General features: G+C 37.9%; 1 protein-coding gene across 1 annotated transcript in view; it reads right to left on the reverse strand.

The window, feature by feature from the left end:
- Positions 1 to 457: 457 nt before the first annotated feature.
- The window catches only part of LOC128219909 (von Willebrand factor D and EGF domain-containing protein-like), a 32380-nt gene continuing 10688 nt past the window's right edge, over positions 458 to 22149 (reverse strand). The window contains exons 10-26 of the mRNA XM_052928072.1: positions 20824 to 20937; positions 19860 to 19951; positions 18502 to 18565; positions 14683 to 14877; positions 13815 to 14032; positions 11315 to 11462; positions 10204 to 10300; positions 8225 to 8397; positions 7351 to 7610; positions 5235 to 5358; positions 4848 to 4956; positions 4391 to 4521; positions 4052 to 4157; positions 3134 to 3233; positions 1649 to 1785; positions 1108 to 1212; positions 458 to 776 (exon numbers count right to left, since the gene is read on the reverse strand). Coding sequence (XP_052784032.1) covers positions 667 to 776; positions 1108 to 1212; positions 1649 to 1785; positions 3134 to 3233; positions 4052 to 4157; positions 4391 to 4521; positions 4848 to 4956; positions 5235 to 5358; positions 7351 to 7610; positions 8225 to 8397; positions 10204 to 10300; positions 11315 to 11462; positions 13815 to 14032; positions 14683 to 14877; positions 18502 to 18565; positions 19860 to 19951; positions 20824 to 20937 — 2283 coding nt within the window. The 3' untranslated portion in view covers positions 458 to 666. The remainder of the gene's footprint in view (positions 777 to 1107; positions 1213 to 1648; positions 1786 to 3133; positions 3234 to 4051; positions 4158 to 4390; positions 4522 to 4847; positions 4957 to 5234; positions 5359 to 7350; positions 7611 to 8224; positions 8398 to 10203; positions 10301 to 11314; positions 11463 to 13814; positions 14033 to 14682; positions 14878 to 18501; positions 18566 to 19859; positions 19952 to 20823; positions 20938 to 22149) is intronic.

Raw genomic sequence — 22149 nt, forward strand, 5'->3', positions numbered from 1 at the left:
GAAAATGACACCATTTTGACAACTCGGTAGAAATACAATGGAATTATGCCTTGAGAAGAAGCTTGGGGGAAATGTTGTTATAATGGAAACTTTAAACATGGCCATGGACACGGGAGGCCGAAACTGGCGACATAAACATTCAAAGTATGTATTAGTGTCAGTGAAATAAATTCGTCTGCAGAAATAATGATTTCAGAGCAAAAATGTCATGTTAAATATGTATATCCATCGGTAACTGTCTGTTAGCTTTTGTCAAATTTGTCCAACTATTTCCTTGAACGTATTGAATCGTTGTATCTTTGATGACGTCAGTTTGTTAAGATATAAAACAAATATGACAGTTCGACTCAAGCGATGCATTCTGCAGCCGAGCCAGATTCGCGGCACTAACCTGTTATTCTCTTCTTATACACGTAATCAATACCAGGATGTGTGGATATTTTGCACAATTTTATTCAGATAATTTAATAAAGAAAGTATATTTTTGGCGGTGTACCGCAAAGTCAATCAATGAAATGCTTTTATGTCAAGGGCTTGCGAAAAAAAGATATATAAGATAAAAAATCGAAAGAAAAATAGTTAATTGATAAACAGTTCCATTGAGAACACCTCGTGAAGTGTGGCCTTGCCTCAAATGAGACGGGGTTTCAAATATCCAAGTTGGCCCTAGGCCATCGGCGGTCCGAATATCCATGGCTTGTTGCCGCACTGGTACATAAAGTCACAGGCGGCACATTGGTTCCGCTGGGTCCGTCCACAAGGACACGCACCAATGCCTGCAACGGACGGAAATTCATTTTGATAATTTTAACTAAATATTATTTAATTTACTTTCGATTAAGAAAACTGTTGAAGACAAAAAATAATCACAATGAAGTGCGTTTTATGGGAATGTCTTATCCCTAGTCTGACTCTATTAATGGACGCGCACGTGTACAGCGCGTCTACCGACATATGAATCGTATTGAAAGTTTGCCTGAATATACCTATTATCCCTTGTCTTGTCTTGTCTGCACATTCCCCGACATATAATTATCTAATTTGAATTATCTCAAAATGTGTAACTTCACTAAGACCCTGAAATAAAACTCCTGTGGTAAACCTTACCTATCCTGCAGCATGCACAGTTTGACTGGCTAGGGTCAAATCTGCATTTGCAGCCGCTTATGGCGATCGTATAGCCGTCCACACCGTTGCTGGGGGCAGCCAGAGCTAGGGAAAGGCGAAATGGCGGTATTGGTGTCGCATATGTAGAACATGTATCAAGCGTTCAGGAAAAACCAAGACTTGAATTATTGAGACATCAATCAGAAACAGACATCTAATAAGTAAATGCGGACAAGTCAGTGCTTCTATTGATGATTGATTACTTAATTTCATGGTAATCACTTTTATTAGTCAAGTTTATTGAAAAAAAATGTTTTCATGAAAATAATGTTCGTATAGCCTAAATAATCATACATACATTATGATTATGTTGGTATCAACGTAATGTATATTAATTTCCTGAAACAAATCATACGTCTGAGCAAATATACCTGTCAAATATGTTAAACTACGAACAAAATATCACAGCTTTTAGATTAAAAGTTATCATGAATCCATCTATAAACTCTAAACTTGAAGCTATCCATTTGTTTTCACTCACGATGTCCGCATATATGTGTATCCTCACACTTCACACACTGGTTGGAATGTGGCGCTTGACACTGACATCCGCCTACGTCACAGCACGCGCACGTGTACAGCGCGTGATTATGAGCACACTGACATCCGCTCTGTGAGCTTAGAGGGCATTGAAATAAATATAACAATTTAATTTGCTATTCACGAAAGGAGGTATGCATGCAGAATTATTTGCAGTAATTGTAGTTAGATTTTTTCCGGTACAAGACAGTTTATATCAACGATACGCTCAAATGACCTTGAAATGCAACTATGTAAAGAAATAACAGTGTGTGGAAATAATTTTGTCGCTTAGAACTCAAATAGTATCGTACACACAGGAAGTAGGGCAAAAGAGCACAAATCAGGTAATTTTTTTCCCGCATTATTCGACCTTATTAATTCTCTCCTATTGACTAAGTTAATTCAACTAATATGAAGTTTGGTCTGACGAAGTTACTATAAAACTGACCCATACTTTTTCTTTCCAGGAGCTCGATTTCTTTGATTTCAACTTGCTTATGAATTTTGTATAAAAATGAAGTTTCACATGATGCTCATTTTCGCAAGTGTTTCAGATTTTAAAAGGTTGTCAAAAATTATTTAAAAGGTTGTCAAAATTTATTAAAACCACATACTGTGCAAAAAGGCTACTTAAATGTCTTTAACTTTGTTTGTTAGTTTTCATGAATGCATGTCCGCGCCCATTGGCTGCATTATGGTTTGAATTTTTAAAGATAATAAATAGTTTCTGGTTTCAAAACCTGTGTTTGGTTCTAACATTGAAATGCCTAAGACCAATAAACCAGACTTTATACCTTTTTATTTTTTTTCTATCTACTTTCACTTTCAATACAGGTAATATAATTAAATGTTAATAGTTTGTAACAATCTATTACAATACACGATTTATTGAAAAGCTTTAGGTGGCAATATCGGCCAATGATGGTGATTTTGTTTTACAACTATATACATGAAAAGGTCGGATTAGATTATGAACACATTATAATTTAATAAAATAAATCACCATTCCTTGCCAGTATTCGTAAAGCATCTTAAGTCATTTCCTTAAGTATCTGACTGATCATATGATCTAATTATTAAAACATATTATCTGGAATACTTTATCGACATTGATTTTATTGAATAAAGATATTTAAAAAACCCCACTTATTCTTTCCTTTTAATTTGACTAAAGATGATTTATGAATACCCGCACAGACAGATGCTTCCACATAGGGTAGAACTGCATATGTAAAATAATGCACCAGTCAATTGTAACCCCCCCCCCCCCCCCCCCCTGTGGAAATGGGCCGTGTTTTAACCTTCCAGGTGCCCCCGCAGTGCCGGGTGAATGAGGTGGTTTTGTCTTCGTGCCAAAACAGTTTACAATAATGAATTGACTGGTACATAAACACTAACAGTATTGTCGCAGTTGTATTTCTATTCCAATAAGTCTATTACTTACAACGTCCAGATATCAAATCTTTTCAAATAGGTTCCACCTTGTGGAGCGGTGGGTGGGGTGGTGACGGTGTGGCTCTCCGCGGGGGTTACGGGCTGGGTATCTGAAGAGGTAAAAGGTCAATGTCAGAGTATGGTATGTTCATCGAGACTGACCAGCCGCCTGACCCCCCCCCCCCCCCCTTACTCTTTGCTCTCAAGTTAGTGGAACGTTTGCATATGCAAACATGTATCTCTGATATGAGAGTGACTGATACATTTAAAAAATAAACTTGGCAATATAAACATTTTGATCGTCTTCAAGATATTTTCTTGCAAACTTTTGTGTGTTTCCGGTCATGTGGCCAGTACTGGAAATCCCGTCTTATTAACCCTATGCAAGATGAGTCACGCGCAACAACGGATTTTTCTATCCAGATACTTATAATCTGCGGTTGAATCAACTCATTTTTGATTGTATGGTTTGTGAAAAGTACATATTGCAATTTAATACAGCGCAATCAGGATAGTTAAAGTATGCAATACTTTTTATTTGAAATTGAAAGGAAAATAATCGTCAAGAACGCGATTTTTAGAGGAACTATTTGACGTCAATAGTGATCTTATATTACTTATATTACTACGCTTCATGACGTCAGTAAAAACATCGCACGCACTTTTTGGTAAAATGTACAAAAATGCGGTTTCTACGTCAATTGTTCCAGAAATCAATAATTTCATGTAAACAAGAAAAAATATAAAGCATTAATTTTCGGGCCGGATCGAAAAATTCGACTTCCGGACACGCTGCGAGGCCGGTAACTCGGCAAGCCTTCCGCATGCTCTCGGGTCGGATTTTTCTATTCGGACTGAAAAAACATGATTGATACTTATAATCTGCGGTTGAATTAACTCCCTATATAACAACGTGTACAAAACTTACTGGCCCATGCTGTCTGACTGTGTGTAGGGTCACATTGCTGGTTCTTGTTTTTAGCATTTACCTCCCCCGCCGTCCTACAGTTACCCTCAATCAGACAGGTGCCAGGCTGAAACACGTTCGGGCGTTAGCTTTTAATTATTTTAATCATGCTTGTATAGTTTTATTATGTACACATGGAAACCGTTTAAATCTACACGTGTTCTCAGCTCCAATACTAAAGCGGCAAGCCAACTTTTCACTAAGTTTTTTTTTATGTTTAGTAAATGCAATACTGTTTATGTTTTTTAAGTTAATACGTGCTAAATAAGAAAAATCATGATGGTGCACTGGATAGATTACCTTCACAGTACACGACGTCCCTGATTTTAGACAGTTGGCACAGTGGCTGTCTGTCCGTACGGCAGTTATCTCATTACTGTATGTGTGGCCGTCGTTTGTCACGGAAATGTTGAAGCCAACAACAGTCTGACCTGTGCAAATAGGTTTGTTTTATGTTCCGTTATTTAAATGTTATAATTGGTAAACAATATTATTACCACCATTATCATCATAACGTAACGAAAAAGAATACGGGTACTGTCAGTCACATTTTTTTACACTAATGACCATAACTATGTTTCCAACTGCTCGTCAAAATTACATGGATAGCATGTATTCTGTGACTAAAGAAAATTGTCACGTATCCCCAATTTGACCAATGCTGCCACAACACAATAGAAAACAATGTTAAACATAACCCACACGTTTATTTTGCACTCGAAATGGTTTTTACTCCAACCCCTGCCCCTAAACTGACCCCCAATGAAAGCCTTAGTTGGTAGGCGACATCCGACGTCATACATGCTCCTGTAAACCACGCCGGTAGTGAATGTGTGGCCCTTGTAAACGAATCCATGACCGTCAAACTGAAAACAAACAAGACAGTGTACGACTTTCGCGCTTTTTATGCGCCGTATTATGACCGTTAAGAAACTTACTAATCGGCAAGCATCAATTAATGTGAAGTATATTCCAGGATGCATTTTATCTGAGACTTAACAACCAGGTATTAGCCCCAAAATGAATCAGATCATGCAACTGTGTCAAATGTTATGATAACGAAAGAATTATAATCCTACCATTGGCAACTAAATAATTGTGATAATTAACACCTGGGAAGTGGCCATTCAGCAGCGATACTCACCTGCATGACGCGGACTTTACATGAGAGACGAGAGTTGTCGTAAATATTGTCCCCGTGCACATATGACGTCACGCATTCGCGGTCTGTGACGTCACATAGTACCGACTTCCCGATATATGACGTGCTGATGAAACATAAGATGTATATATACGTTAAAGAACTAAGATATCTGGTCAATACATTGATATTATACAGACCCAATAAGAGTTATTTGCAAACCTACAATTGTATTCAATTGTCATGGCTTGCATTGTAGCTTTTTAAAAGTACAGCAGGGGCGTAGCTAGCCCTCTATTTATGTGGATTCATAATTGTGCTTGGGGGGTTCGGGAGCATGCCCCCTCAGAAAATTTAAAAACCATGGTGTAATCTGGTGCATTCTGGGCGTTCGGAGGTGCTTTATTTAGTTCTGGAAAATGTGCAGTTTTAGGATCATGTAGTCAAGTACGCATACTGCAACTTTGGCTGATTATTTTGTTTAATATTTTTTTTTGTCAGAATCATGTAGATTCCAGCCGCGTATTCGCGTATAGGCAGCTACGCGCCCGTACGGTTTACGGCTTAATGACTTTTCAAATCATACCCAATTAAAATGGGATTTTTTTTTGGCGACCGTAGTCACATAAGATTGCTTTATACGATACAGTATACCTCTTTTAATACGCTTATACAATGAAACATGAACATCACCCCAATTTCAGTGCTTTATGAAATTACTTAAAATTCTTATTGATAGGAATATTAGTGTTCTTTTACTGTCTCATGCTCTGCATATTTCGTCTGTATTTGAACGTGAATGTAATGTATTTTAAAAGCAACTATGGAATGTATTTTTGTCATTTCATTATGGTACTCTTCTGTGCATTGATAATTTTAATATTCACCGTTGATCAGCTTTTAGTATTAATTTTTGGAAGAATTTAAATGAAAACGAGTTTCGGATATTCTTTCAAGTTTTTCACGCAGAAAACATTTCTGATTTGAAATCGAACCCAGAAGACTTATCAATGAAGTGGAATTTAATACAATGGGTAAACACCAACATTCAAATAAAAAAAACCCATACTACTTTATACATACAAAATATTAATACTAACTTGTAGTTCAGTACGAATAAGTTTGAATGGCAATTGATGCGATTTGTGGAGTTCAACGTATTGTTTTTAAAAACTTTTATGAACACTATAAAATTATCGAAGTTAAAAGGATTTTTATTTTAATGTCAAATTATTATTGTTCTGTGACATTCTTTAATTGTTCCGAGCCTGGAACTAATTAAGCCCCAAAATTACGGACTGTTTAGACATTAATTACTACGAACATGAGTGCAAGGTAACAAAAGAATTCATGAACCAGCAAAAACGTTAAATGCTTCGTTTGTCAGGATAAGCAACTACCATGAGCCTTCGTGGAAGATGGATGTTTCTCTCACCTCAGATAAGTAGATCCAAACATTTAACCATTCTAGAAATTCTTATCTTGCCCACGGGCAAAGATAAAACGCCCGTATGGAACTCCTTTTTAATGGTCATCACATTGTAATAACCTCCCTTGTTAAAGACTGTCGTCTGTAGCATCATAGAAACCTTGTTTTGTTGCAATATTTAGATTGCTAATTAATTATTTCTCGCTTCAAATATCTCCATAAAAAGGTTTTCACGCACCTTTCAAGAAATAATGATTCACTCTCCTCAGAACTATTTAAAGGCCGATTTGACTATTAACATAAACTGAATCAATGCGCGCATAGCCATGACAACCACGTATTATCACATATCCATACGCATTTATTTTCACTACGCACAAAATAGTTACAGCAAAAAAATACATTTTTACTTAATTTTGTTGAACTGAGGTGGGAGAAAAGGCATCTACCATAGTCACTCGTGTAAGATAGATTCATCCCGACCCTCGCGCAGGGTGTTTTGCGGAAACTCGGTAAACCTCGTTTCCGCAAAACACCCTACGCTCGGGTCGGAATGAACCTATCTTACACTCTCGGCCATGGAAGATACTTATAATCACAACCGTCGTTTCGGATAGTTTACGGAAAAGAGGTTTACCGAAATGTGTCGGTTCGGAATACATATGTAATCACATTGATAGAAGCACATACCTTATAACTCCATAAAGCATTGGTGCCTTCTGTGAGTTTATCTCACACGAATCACCTACGAAACCATGGTTACAGATACAAGTTCCGTTCGCACATGCGCCATTATCATTACAATCGTAATCCGGACAGAGCTCGCTGGTGACGTATGCAGGTGGATTACCGCTGGTGTCGTGGAGCGAGACGTTACGTAGCACGTGGTCGATGCATTTGTATATGGCTGTATGCAGGGCGCTTCGGACTAGCTCTCCGTTGTCAAAATACTGGGGAAAAACCCCATTGAAAATGAATGAAATGTCTTATAGATAAAACAAATACAGAACGAATGATGGCCATGACATTGATAATATTAAAAAAACGCCTTAGATATCAAGAGCGTTTCATTTCACATACGTTTTACTATGACACTATAAAGAAACGGCATATTGGTCAATTCTACAATTGTTAAAGCTGCACTCTCACAGATTGAACGTTTTGACAACTTCTTATTTTTTGTCTTGGAACGAGCCAATTTTTACGAAAATCCATGAAAACCAGTTTTATAAGACTGCTGACAAAAAATCAGATCGTAGATTTGTATATGTAACGTCAAAAATTGATGTTTTATGTATTTTTCTTAAACCGTTAGTAACATTTCAAGCCATAAAACAAAATCTACGATCTGATTTTTTTGTCAGCAATGTTATATCATTAGTTGGCAGATATTTACGCAAAAATTGCTCTTTCCAAGACAAAAAAAAGTTGTTTAAATGGTTAATCTGTAAGAGTGCAGCTTTAAGTGGTATTTATGCTTATTTGACGGTCGCATCACTAAACCTTTCATTTAAGCCATTCCCTAGTTTTTAATCCATCCTTTGTCATATTATCAGAAAATTACCTTAAAGTCTTCTATACAAATATCCTTTTCGTTGGAGAAATCTAGCCCCGCCTTGGCAATGCACTGTTGTAAAGTCGGGTTATTATCGATCGCAGAGTTACAGGCGTTTTCCGCTTCCGCTCGGGATTTTCCGTTAACACTCGGAAAGTTCGCTAACAGTTGGGGCTGAAACGCTGCAAAATATATTCATATATTTATTTATTTGGAAGAAATACAAGTAAAGATGTTTTTTCCAAAGGTAGCTAATGTTTGCAATGTTAGGAACAACGACATGCAATTGTTGGTCTTGTAGGGACTTTTTATAATGTTAATGCTGCACTCTCACAGATTTACCATTTTGACAACTGTTCTTTATCTTTTGTCTTGGAATGAGCAAATGTTTGCGTAAATATCTACAAACCAATGATAAAAGACTGCTGACAAAAGATCAGATCGCAGATTTTCATATTTCCGCTCGAAAAGTGATGTTCTATGGTTTAAAGGGGCTGTCTCACGTATGATAAAAAAGCGAAAAAAAGAGAAAGTTGTCGAAAACTGACATAAACTTGGCATCGATGTGTACAATGCATTGAAACTTAGTAACTGAAGTTCCACACAGATTACAATTTATTTAAGTTTAGCAGTTATTTCGTATTTTTCCATTAAAAAATATTACTGGGTATGTCTACCAGGTATAATTCATTCCTTATGCGTGATTGGCTAGTCGGTGTTATCACGTGATATTACCAAGGTAGGTGTATAGCTTAATTATGTCACGCGATTGGAGTAAGCCTTTGTAGCTCAGTGAGTACGTCGCTGGACTAATATTTTGGCGACACGGGTTCGAACCCGGTCTCCGACACATTTTTTTTACATTTTGGTATTTTATTTACAATTATGATATCAAAGCGTAACACATTCTATTAGATAATTGTCCTGAGATTCGTTACAGAAAAAAACAACGTTTTTTGGTGCCAATTCGTGAGACAGCCCCTTTAAAGCTTGACTAACGGTTTAAGAAAAATGCATAAAACATCAATTTTTAAACTTAATTTCTTAAATAGAAAAATATGTGACTATTTTTTGTCAGCAGTCTTATATGAATGGGTAACCTGCAGTTTTGAATAAATTGGCTCGTTCCAAGACAAAAAAAATATATGTCAAAACGTTCATTCTGCTCAAATATCTTCTTTAAAGACCACAATTTTCAAATGCGTTACTAACGGCTTTGAGCGATTCTTTGTTGTGTGTTGTAATATTAAAGGTCCAAACATCCATCTCTGTTGTGGCTTACTGGTAAACAGTAAACGAAGCCACATCTGAACTGTGTATATATAGTATATATAGGCTATGAAAACATAGAACATACTTTGCTTCTGTCCCTTGTGAACGAAGTGGCAAATTTGTATTTCCTCACGCTCAGTACACTTTAAATTCATGAATTTGTCGAAATCAAGAATACGAGGTATTTGTTCAGGTCCAGGGTTAACCGAAGATAGCGGGGAAATGGGCCGTGTTTTTACCTTTCAGGTGGCCTTACAGTGCCGAGTAAATTTCGGTGGTTTTGTTTTCGCTCAGAAAATAGCGGGAATGGGCCTTACCTAGGTATCCCATAGGGCGGGGATTTTACTCGGGATTGGCTGGACCGAGAGTCAAGCTATTTCTCGAACCCTGGGGGGGGGGGGCGTGGTTTAATTGACTCGTGCATTGCTACGAGTTCTTTTTTTTGTTTAATTGAATTACGAAATTCGAGACACTAAAACACGAAAATTAGGAGTGGTTGTGATTAGTACAGAACAATTTCGGATAGACTTGTTGTGGACTTTTTAAGCTTACTGTTATAGCGTTATTCTCCCATTACAGTAAGTATTTTTAAGGTTAATCAATAATTTTCTTCAGCATGTTTATAGTATACTTTTTCAATTTAAAGAATTCCAAGTTAACGTTATATTAAATACTCAACTCAACTCAACTCAACATCTTTTCCCCGTGTTACTTACAGAGACCGTAGTCGAAGTAGTAGTCGGCGGGGTAATCATCTGGGAGTGTGGTACTGGCGGCACGCCGACGGCGACCATTTGCGGGGTTCAGTTCACCCTGATATCGAACATATACTAGTAATTGACTTATCAATTTGTTAAATAAAATATTACATAACTATTTATAAACAAAAATAATATATAAAATAGGATTAGAGTGTATATGAAAATTGTCTTTCTAAACAGATTGAACCCCAGGCCCTGATTTATCGAAACTTCTTAAGCTTAACATTCTTAAGTAGCTTATTTTGTTAAGCAAAACTTCCTACTAAAACCTAAGTTTGATAAATAAAACATAGTCTTTTTTATGATTATCAGACAGATAAACCCCAATCAACAGTCAAAATCTTCCAAAAACTTTTTCACAAACTATCAAAGAACAGAAATAGTGATCTTAGCTTAATCGTGTAATAACAGACTTCGAGAAATCGGCCTTGATTTTCTTCCCAGAAAGTTAAACATTACTACCAAAATATTTTATCGAAGTCTGGTCTAGATCCACGGCAATAAACATCAATCACCAGCTTTCGGCACGTTCATTCAACAACAAAGTTCCGAAATGTGTTAGATATTGTATGCCGCTATAAGTTGTCGCAATTGAGAATTTTATAATCTTAAGTTTCATCAAATGACATGATCTGTGGATTATAAAATATCGTCAACATGATTATTATTGATCATATTCATTCCAGTTTTGTACATATGATTATGTGACCATATAGTTCTATATCACGCCTCCAACATGAATGACGCAACGTCATTGGTCCAGGACTGGTCACGTGGTGACCCCATATTTTTCATATTGGGTTACCAATTTTTGTTCGTACCAAAAAGGCGTCTATTTCCGATTTCGCTGAATATTCCGATGAATAAATGAAATATTTAAACATGTTAACAGGTTGTCGACGTGATATATACGTTACGGGGTAAGTAGGTGAACCGATATGGGATATACGGGGTGCAGAAAACATATTCGGGTTCGAGTCGAGCTCTCATCTGATATGGTTTCCTTTGACCCGTATATCCCATATCGGGTCACCTACTAACCCCGTAACTTATAATAAACGCTTACATAGACGGCAGGACGTGCCGTGTTGCCATCGATACTGCACGTGACTTGACCCTTCACCTTCTGATCACACTTGCAGTAATACATGTCTCTGTTCAGTTTTGGGTCAATGGCTGGGGTCTTGTCGAAAAACGAGTCGCCAACTGGAATCCTGCGAACATCGGAGCCATCATATCAATACTTTTTTTCTTAATTAATAAGTCAACATCATATATTAAAAAGAACGTTTTTCTACATAAAGCACCTGCCACGTATACAAGCTACAATCGTTTGTCGTATGATATAGACGGGGCTACGATAGAAAGGACTGAAGAAGGTGTGGGAGAGGTGGATTGTAGAGATCACATATAATATACAGTCGAACCCCGTTATCATTGAATATGTTGATTGAAACCTTTGATCGAGATTTCAATGGAAAGATATTCTACAACCAAAAATGTACTTGAGTACAATTTATTGCCTTTTAACAATTACTTAAGTTTATTTTTGCTCTGGAATAAGATTTCTTTGAAATATTGTCAAAATGTTTCAATAATACATTCTATGAGAAAATACGTTTTCAAAAAGTATAAAAACATGCAAGATTTTGAATAATATTTTGTATTTACATGGTAAAATGAGTTGGATTGAGTTTGAGATTTGACTTAAGTATGTTCGTGATATTGTGGCCTGTTCACCTCAGATGTCCCAAAAATCTTATGAAATACTTCATAAAACACCTAAAAATCTGCCCTCATCACACTAGACGAAGAACATGAAGACCGCACTATGTCCTGGCAATTTCGACGAACGCAGCGAGGGCGCGGTCAAGTTCTTAAAAAATGCTTAACTAAAGTTCATACTACGTCCTTACTGCGTCCCTGTCAGGCATTCGCTGCGTCTCACACGTTCCAAATACGTTCTTCCTGCGCACATCTTCACGCGCGCACCACACCCAATGCGTTTTCAATACGCGCGCACCACGTCAAATGCGTTCTTTGTACGTGTTTACTAAGACCAGGGTGATTGCACCACGCGCTTACCAAGTGCTTATCACGTCCTCATTACGTTCTTATGACTTGAATTTATTTGTAAATGTGATCGAGATGTAATTATATTGTTCTATTTATAACTCACTGTTTTCATTTATTTCATTAATTGTATTTCATTTTTTCATTTGTTGCTATAAAATGAAGTTATAGGGGAGTTGTATCCCGTATTGATACTCGATCACTGTTCAGAACCTGACAGGACGTGTTAAGAACCTGATACAAACGTGTCTTTGACGTATAAAGCACCGAAAAAAAACGTATTTACAACCGAACGAGGTCTTCTACAACGTGGCACGAACGTACCATAGTCGAAGAAAAAGTTTAGAGAGGTTATGGTGAGAACTCCATTGACGTAGCAAGAACGCAATGGTAACTTAGAGACATGGCTATGAGAACGCAATTCAATATTTCCCGTCCAGTACAACGCTTGCACTACGTCAACCAAGTCTAACTAGGTTTAAGGTATGCCGTCACTACGTCCATGTCGTCGTTAATACGTTATTGTTAAGTTCTTACTACGTCCTGATTCGACCACGTCCTCACTACGTTTTTTGAACATGTTCAAAGTCCACTAACATCATTCACGTCCTTCACGTCCATAAAGACCATACCACGTCCTTATCGGTGTCTATTGCGTTCCATCTACGTTGACCAAGTTTTGACTTTGTCCTGCCAGGTTTTGAGGACGTAGTGGGAACGTGGCCTTGTGTGATGGGGCATGATGTCCTTATTATTTACGACGCACCCATGACTCTCCTACGATTTTCACCAATTTTCTGCCGTACACTTGTTGTATATCTGTTACGCGACATATGTTGAAGGGGCTTCATTCAAACTAACTTTGATTAAGCTGGTGTTGTGTGCAGAAAATCACTACAATTTCGAAAATAAGGTAGCAGATGTTAAGCCATTCAAAAATGTCATTTAAGACCGTTTGCAGATGTAATAAAGAGCACATTTACAAACTGTATGTGTTATGTACGTTCGTTCCTTTATTTTTTAAATAATAGTTATCAGTAAAGGAATACCTTTCAAATGATTACTAACATTTAACATGAGGGTAAATGGAGCTATCATAGAACAAGCTTATTTTTGAGACGGATTCCTTATTCATGTATATACTTTTTCCGATGGTCGTCCACAGGCCCAGTGTGTTTTTGTGTTTTCCGAATTATAAGTGAGGGAAATGTGTGATGCGGTGGTGGTGGTGGGGGGGGGGGTAGACTACTACTGTTTTAAAACGGATTTTCGTGATTTTGCGAGAAAATGATATAACATATTTACCAGGTGAAAATATCCTCCCAAAACACCGAAATCCCTTCGAACAACGCCATTTCATTCCGCATCACACATTTCCCTGAATTAAATTTCGGAAAACACAAAACACGTTGGACCCCCTGTAAGTCTAACATTATTCGATTAAATCAGAACTAAATATATTTACTACTTATTTTTTAGTTAAACTAATTAACCTCCAGCTTTCGACGAAGTTATTATTCTGTGAACGATTGGTCGGGAAGGTGGCAATCTTTCCTGTCGGATACGTTAGGTCGTTGTCCCTGTTTCCGTCAAAAAAGCCACACAGACCCTCCGTTCCGGAGAAGTCGACTTCAGGGGCAGTAATGTGCACGTTCAATGCTACGCCACGGGAGTTTGTTACTTTGACCTGGGCGCCTGACGGAAAACTCACCTGTTTTCAAAAAGATAAATCAAAACGATTTGTTTTCATTTCATTGCCAGATCATTTACGTGTATACTCCTTCGGATCGCTCGTCACATTCTGTTCAGAAAGTTAATTAATACGTTTTCGATTTGTTCGGCCATTCGTTCCGAATATGTTTGAATAGACATGTTGTTGTTCGTTTACTGAATACACATATGAAATATATCGTGACATTTAAAGGCAATTATGCAATAATTTTGTGTCGGTCGTATTATGTGTTTTTTTTATTTGAATTGTTGGCATAAACAAAAATTAGTAATGCTAAAGAATGAACGTTTTATGTACCAGTCAACTGTAACCACGGCCCCCAGGTCCGGGGGCTTACCGGGGAATGCGGGGGAAATGGGCCGTGTTTTTAACTTCGAAGTGGCCCCGCAGTGCCTGGTGAATGCGGTGGTTTTGTTTTCGCGCCAAAAAGATGGGATTGGGCCTTACCTAGGATGTCCCCGGGGTGCGGGGGCATTTGGCGGGGATTTTACCAGCAGTTTGTTCCCGCAGGGCGAGGATTTTACCCGGGATTGGCTGGACTGAAAGTCAAAGTCCCCGCTAATCCCCGGACCTGGGGAGGGGGGCGTGGTTACATTTGATTGATGCATTAGGAAGTCATAACTGCCTACAGTCCAACTGTTCCCTGCTTTGTCCCTGTTGACCACCATTCTATGAGAGCTATTGTTGGGAAAAACTATACGCGGAAAAGAAGTCCCGTACTGTGTGTGGCACATGTCGAGAATTACGACGTTATTTCCCTCTTTCATTGCGACTCCGCAGTTACATGACACTCTGTGATTACATTTCCACGTCCTTACTTGTACCTGAAAAGCACAGAAGGCTCAAATTCATTACATCCAAGCTGGTATTTGCAGTCCGAAGGACTCCACGCGTACTCTTACCATCCAAGCTGCGGTTATATCCCCGATAATGACATCAATCACGCAATTAATTACTTATATTTAAACTAACAGTGCATTATTTCTTCACAAAATTGTTTTGAAAATACTATATTTTATTTAAGAAAACTTTACAGTAATGCATTCTCATCCATTCTGTAAATGGACCGACCCGACCGTAACCGTAAAACAGATTATCTTACAATGTCATTATAACGCGGGAAAATGTAATCACTTCAGAGTTTATAAGTTAGAGGATTATTTACGTAAAATAGAAACAATACAAACAAAAACAAGATAAACAATTTTCAATTTATTTTAAAACGCGATGATTCGCAAACCGAACATATTCGAAGATGTTGCGTTCATCGGAACATATTCGTAATTATCGAAAGACCGTTCGATAACTGGACGTTGAGGTGTAAATATTAATTGTTATTCAAACGCAAAAGGTGAATATAATTCGGGCAATCTTATATCCGATGTAAGCCAAAACATGACAGAGCAACTCATCCGCATGTGCAAAAATGCACAATCTTTTGTAGAAACTAACAGACTTTCGGCAAACAATACCAAAACATAGTGTTTAAGGCCGATTTTTTTTGTCGCAGCATTAATAGAGCGACGCTTGTTCCAAAATACGCCTACCCACTCACCTGGAAGTCACTGGTTGTGCTTTTATACATGGGGAAACTCCAAAATTCGCCTACCCACTCACCTGGAAGTCTCTGGTGGTGCTTTTATACATGGTAATCTCCAAAATTCGCCTACCCACTCACCTGGAAGTCTCTGGTTGTGCTTTTATACATGGTAAACTACAAAATTCGCCTACCCACTCACATGGAAGTCTCTGGTTGTGCTTTTATACATGGTAAACTCCAAAATTCGCCTACCCACTCACCTGGAAGTCTCTGGTTGTGCTTTTATACATGGTAAACTCCAAAATTCGCCTACCCACTCACCTGGAAGTCTCTGGTTGTGCTTTTATACATGGTAAACTCGAAAATTCGCCTACCCACTCACCTGGAAGTCTCTGGTTGTTCTTTTATACATGGTAAACTCCAAAATTCACCTACCCACTCACCTGGAAGTCTCTGGTTGTGCTTTTATACATGGTAAACTCCAAAATACGCCTACCCACTCACCTGGAAGTCTCTGGTTGTTCTTTTATACATGGTAAACTCCAAAATTCCCCTACCCACTCCCCTGGAAGTCTCTGGTTGTGCTTTTATACATGGTAAACTCCAAAATTCGCCTACCCACTCACCTGGAAGTCTCTGGTTGTTCTTTTATACATGGTAAACTCCAAAATTCACCTACCCACTCACCTGGAAGTCTCTGGTTGTGCTTTTATACATGGTAAACTCCAAAATACGCCTACCCACTCACCTGGAAGTCTCTGGTTGTTCTTTTATACATGGTAAACTCCAAAATTCCCCTACCCACTCCCCTGGAAGTCTCTGGTTGTGCTTTTATACATGGTAAACTCCAAAATTCGCCTACCCACTCACCTGGAAGTCTCTGGTTGTTCTTTTATACATGGTAAACTCCAAAATTCAACTCCAAAATACGCCTACCCACTCACCTGAAAGTCTCTGGTTGTGCTTTTATACATGGTAAACTCCAAAATTCGCCTACACACTTACCTGGAAGTCTCTGGTTGTGCTTTTATACGTGGTAAACTCCAAAATACGCCTACCCACTCACCTGAAAGTCTCTGGTAGTGCTTTTATACGTGGTAAACTCCAAAAATTCGCCTACACACTCACCTGGAAGTCTCTGGTTGTGCTTTAATACATGGTAAACTCCAAAATTCGCCTACCCACTCACCTGGAAGTCTCTGGTTGTGCTTTTATACATGGTAAACTCCAAAATTCGCCTACACACTCACCTGGAAGTCTCTGGTTGTGCTTTTATACATGGTAAACTCCAAAATTCGCCTACACACTCACCTGGAAGTCTCTGGTTGTGCTTTTATACATGGTAAACTCCAAAATACGCCTACCCACTCACCTGGAAGTCTCTGGTTGTGCTTTTATACATGGTATACTGCAAAATTCGCCTACCCACTCACCTGGAAGTCTCTGGTTGTGCTTTTATACAGGGTAAACTCCAAAATTCGCCTACACACTCACCTGGAAGTCTCTGGTTGTGTTTTTATACATGGTAAACTCAAAAATTCGCCTACCCCCTCACATGGAAGTCTCTGGTTGTGCTTTTATACATGGTACACTCCAAAATTCGCCTACCCACTCACCTGGAAGTCTCTGGTTGTGCTTTTATACATGGTAGCCTCCAAAATTCGCCTACCCACTCACCTGGAAGTCTCTGGTTGTGCTTTTATACATGGTAAACTCCAAAATTCACTACCACTTACCTGGAAGTCTCTGGTTGTTCTTTTATACATGGTAAACTCCAAAATTCACCTACTCACTCACCTGGAAGTCTCTGGTTGTGCTTTTATACATGGTAAACTCCAAAATTCGCCTACCCACTTACCTGGAAGTCTCTGGTTGTGCTTTTATACATGGTAAACTCCAAAATTCGCCTACCCACTCACCTGGAAGTCTCTGGTTGTGCTTTTATACATGGTGAACTCCAAAATTCGCCTACCCACTCACCTGGAAGTCTCGGGTTGTTCTTTTTTACATGGTAAAATCCAAAATACGCCTACCCACTCACCTGGAAGTCTCTGGTTGTGCTTTAATACATGGTATACTCCAAAATACGCCTACCCACTCACCTGGAAGTCTCTGGTTGTTCTTTTATTCATGGTAAACTCCAAAATTCACCTACCCACTCCCCTTGAAGTCTCTGGTTGTTCTTTTATACATTGTAAACTCCAAAATTCGCCTACCCACTCACCTGGAAGTCTCTGGTTGTTCGTTTATACATGGTAAACTCCAAAATTCAACTCTAAAGTACGCCTACCCACTCACCTGGAAGTCTCTGGTTGTGCTTTTATACATGATAAACTCCACAATTCGCCTACACACTTACCTGGAAGTCTCTGGTTGTGCTTTTATACATGGTAAACTCCAAAATACGCCTACCCACTCACCTGAAAGTCTCTGGTGGTGCTCTTATACGTGGTAAACTCCAAAATTCGCCTACACACTCACCTGGAAATCTCTGGTGGTGCTTTTATACATGGTAAACTCCAAAATTCGCCTACCCACTCACCTGGAAGTCTCTGGTTGTGCTTTTATACATGGTAAACTCCAATATTCGCCTACACACTCACATGGAAGTCTCTGGTTGTGCTTTTATACATGGTAAACTCCAAAATTCGCCTACCCACTCACCTGGAAGTCTCTGGTTGTGCTTTTATACATGGTAGCCTCCAAAATTCGCTTACCCACTCACCTGGAAGTCTCTGGTTGTGCTTTTATACATGGTAAACTCCAAAATACGCCTACCCACTTACCTGGAAGTCTCTGGTTGTTCTTTTATACATGGTAATCTCCAAAATACGCCTACCCACTCACCTGGAAGTCTCTGGTTGTTCTTTTATACATGGTAAACTCCAAAATACGCCTACACACTCACCTGGAAGTCTCTGGTGGTGCTGTTATACATGGTAAACTCTCCGATCAAGTAATAGTCAAGATAGCTGAAATGTACAAAGAAAGAAAACGCAGTTTCATATTTTTATCAATATTTTTTGCATTTTGTTTAACTGGAAGTAGAACAATTCACTCCATTAACAACATTATTGAATATAAATAATGTTTCATTTTGGAACAATGACCTTCCAAAGCATAGAAAAATGAGATTTTTAACTACATGAGGTAAATGAAGACAGTACGAATTTTGATGCAAGACACCAACGACGCAGTTGAGTAGGTTCAAGCGTAAATATATATTCATTATCATACTTGGAGTCAAGGTAAGCATAGTTTTAACGTTTCTACTAAGTGATGGAAGTAATCAGAGGTGATATGAATTGATATACCCCGGTAAAACATATCAAAATCAAGAGAGCGCCATGTTGTCAGAAACAATTTATTCTTTATAAATGTAACTACATGTGTCACTGAAGTGTTAAGCAATAAAAATTATATGTAATACTTATTTTTTAGAGAACATTTTCACACCATAGAAAGGGCTCGTGTATAAAAAGGAAACATAATGTGCAGGCTGCGCTTAGAAAATGGATTTCCCCCGGATGGAAATGGACACAAAAACATAAACGAAGCAACGCTATAGCCAACCAAACGTGCCAAATCAGCTCACATTTCTTTCATGGAACTTAGATTCATCTTAGTAATGATAACAATTAAAAGTACTTGCTTGAATTGTTGTTCATTATGTTTTATAAAAGGGTATCGTCTTAACATACATACAAAATAGAAACTCGACTTAATCCGTCAACTCTTGTCCTGTTAAACTTTCAATTGAGGAGAACACATGTATTCAGCTAATACGATGCATGTAAAGCATGTCAAATGATGGACGTCTCCATACAAATACACGACCTCTAAACGATAGCTCCACCACTTTACGGTGGTGCAAAGAAAAAGAGCTGTCGACACTTCTGTGGTGGAGCTGTGCCCTATGTTTACATGAACAAGCATTATGAACAAGACTCTTAAAGTGGTGCTTTATGTATTGTTTAGCTCCGGGTTAAGTTTTAATCGGTCATTGTACCTGAACCACTTGAATAAAATATTACACTGGAATAGAACAATGCCAAACAGTCAAGGTGGATAAAAAGAAAGAAGTGCTGAAAAAAGGCGACACACGACGGACGAGTCGGGTAGATTTTGAGTGTTTATAAACGTTCACCATGAGTACATCACATTCAGGTGCTATTAAAAAAACAGATAGACAATTAACAACGCATAATGTATAAATAGATTCGAGTTAAAATGGATCAAACGGTACGTCAGATTGTAAATACTTACGAGCCCTTCTTCGTGAAGGTTGTATCCAAGGTTCTACAATGAGGGTCGTCCGTACACGAACAGGTAGACGTGTTTTTATCTTTTGTTAAAATCTTAAATGAGAAAATATTATAATTTATTTTACCATTACGTCAGGATATAAAGGACAGGTGATAGTATTTTTTCCCTTTATTCGTAAAAAATTAAACTTGCATTGATAGTGTGGGTCGTCTACAAAGAAACACAGGACTGTGTTGTTGTTCTTTTATTATTGGGTGTACTTTAAAGGGACTCGCTCATGTTTTGTCACCAAACTTTTCCCGGTAATGCATCTTTTTACTTTTATATTATAATTATTACTCTTATTATAAAATCCCGAAATTTCAAACCTTGTTGTAGTGAAAAAGGAACCCACGCCGGTACAGTCAAGAATAAAAAGAGAAAACCGGCACCTAATCCACTCGCCCACAGGGACTCATAATTAGCTGATGTATATTAAAACCTTTATCTTAACATTAGTAGCACCACGTTATAATGTCAATTAACCAATCACTCTACAGCCTTTTGTTAAAGAATGTTAGTAACAACATTCAAAAATGTGGACTTTAAAGACAATATTTGAGAAAATATCAATATTTGTTGAAGGTTTCCAGCAGTCAGTAACTTAGATTTAAAACTGCTAATGATTTGCCACACTTCATTTCGTAATAAAAAAAGTCTATTTTACAAACCATGAACGAGTCCCTTTAAAAAAAGATTATCTATTTCTAAAACAATCAAATTTCAAGTACACTGAGAGTAGATGAAAACAAAACAAAAGTAATAATAACAATCATTCCTAATAGCGCTAATTACATACACTGTATATTGAACAACGCTTTGGTGTAATGTTTATGACAATGTTCTGATTAGTTAAACAAATGGAAAAAAATCCAAAGTTCAATTAAAGGAAATCTAAAATGGAAAAAGTCGATGCCTGTCATACCTGCATGAGCGGAACTTGGTATTTGTTGAAGATGGGCGAGGCATCAGCGGTATAAATGGGATTAAAATGCAGGAAAATATCCTTGTCCGCCTTACCGTCCCTGGTGGCAGACACCTGTATGGTCAAAAGCACAATCAATGTTAAACAAAACCCTAGACCTTCACTCAATTAAAATTGCCTTAAGTTTATACCCAATGATATAATTTGCCTTAAATTTACACATAATGTTAAAATTTGTCCTAAGATTTAAAGCAACTCATAGAATTTGCCAAAGATCATCAAATGTTAGAAATTGCCATAAATTTACACCTTATGTTAGAATTTGCCTAAGATGTACACCCAATGTTAGTGTTTATAATTGTTTTTCAACATACATTAGGGAAAATGGTTAAATTATCCCTAAAGTTTTACCTAGTGTTTGCCCTAGATTTCCAACCAATGTAAATGTTTGCCCTAGATTTCCAACCAATGTATGTGTTTACCCTAGATTATCGCCAAATGTTAAATTTGAAATAAATGTTTGTGTTTGCCCTAGATGTTAAACCAATGTAAGTGTTTGCCCTAGATGTTAAACCAATGTAAGTGTTTGCCCTAGATGTTAAACTAATGTCAGTGTTTGCCCTAGATTTCCAACCAATGTTAGTGTTTGCCCTAGATTTTCAACCAATAATAGTGTTTGCCCTAGATTTCCAACCAATGTAAGTGTTTGCCCTAGATTTCCAACCAATGTAAGTATTTGCCCTAGATTTTCAACCAATGTTAGTGTTTGCCTTAGATTTCCAACCATTGTTAATGTTTGCCCTAGATTTCCAACCAATGTTAGTGTTTGCCCTAGATTTTCAACCAATGTTAGTTTTTGCCCTAAATTTTCAACCAATGTTAGTGTAAGCCTTAGATTTCCAACCATTGTTAATGTTTGCCCTAGATTTCGAACCAATGCAAGTGTTTGCCCTAGATTTTCAATCAATGTTAGTGTTTGCCCTAGATTTCCAACCAATGTTAGTGTTTGCCCTAGATTTCCAACCAATGTTAGTGTTGCCCTAGATTTCCAACCAATGCTAGTCTAGATTTCCAACCAATGTTAGTGTTGCCCTAGATTTCCACCCATTGTTAGTGTTTGCCTTAGATTTCCAACCAATGTTAGTGTTGCCCTAGATTTACAACTAATGTTAGTGTTTGCCCTAGATTTCCAACCAAAGTTAGTGTTGCCCTAGATTTCCACCGATTGTTAGTGTTTGCCCTAGATTTCCACCCAATGTTAGTGTTTGCCCTAGATTTCAACCCATTGGTAAATAAATAAATGTTTAACCAATGTGAGTGTTTGCC

The sequence above is a fragment of the Mya arenaria genome, chromosome 15, assembly GCF_026914265.1.
Source record: "Mya arenaria isolate MELC-2E11 chromosome 15, ASM2691426v1".
NCBI lineage: Eukaryota > Metazoa > Mollusca > Bivalvia > Myida > Myidae > Mya > Mya arenaria.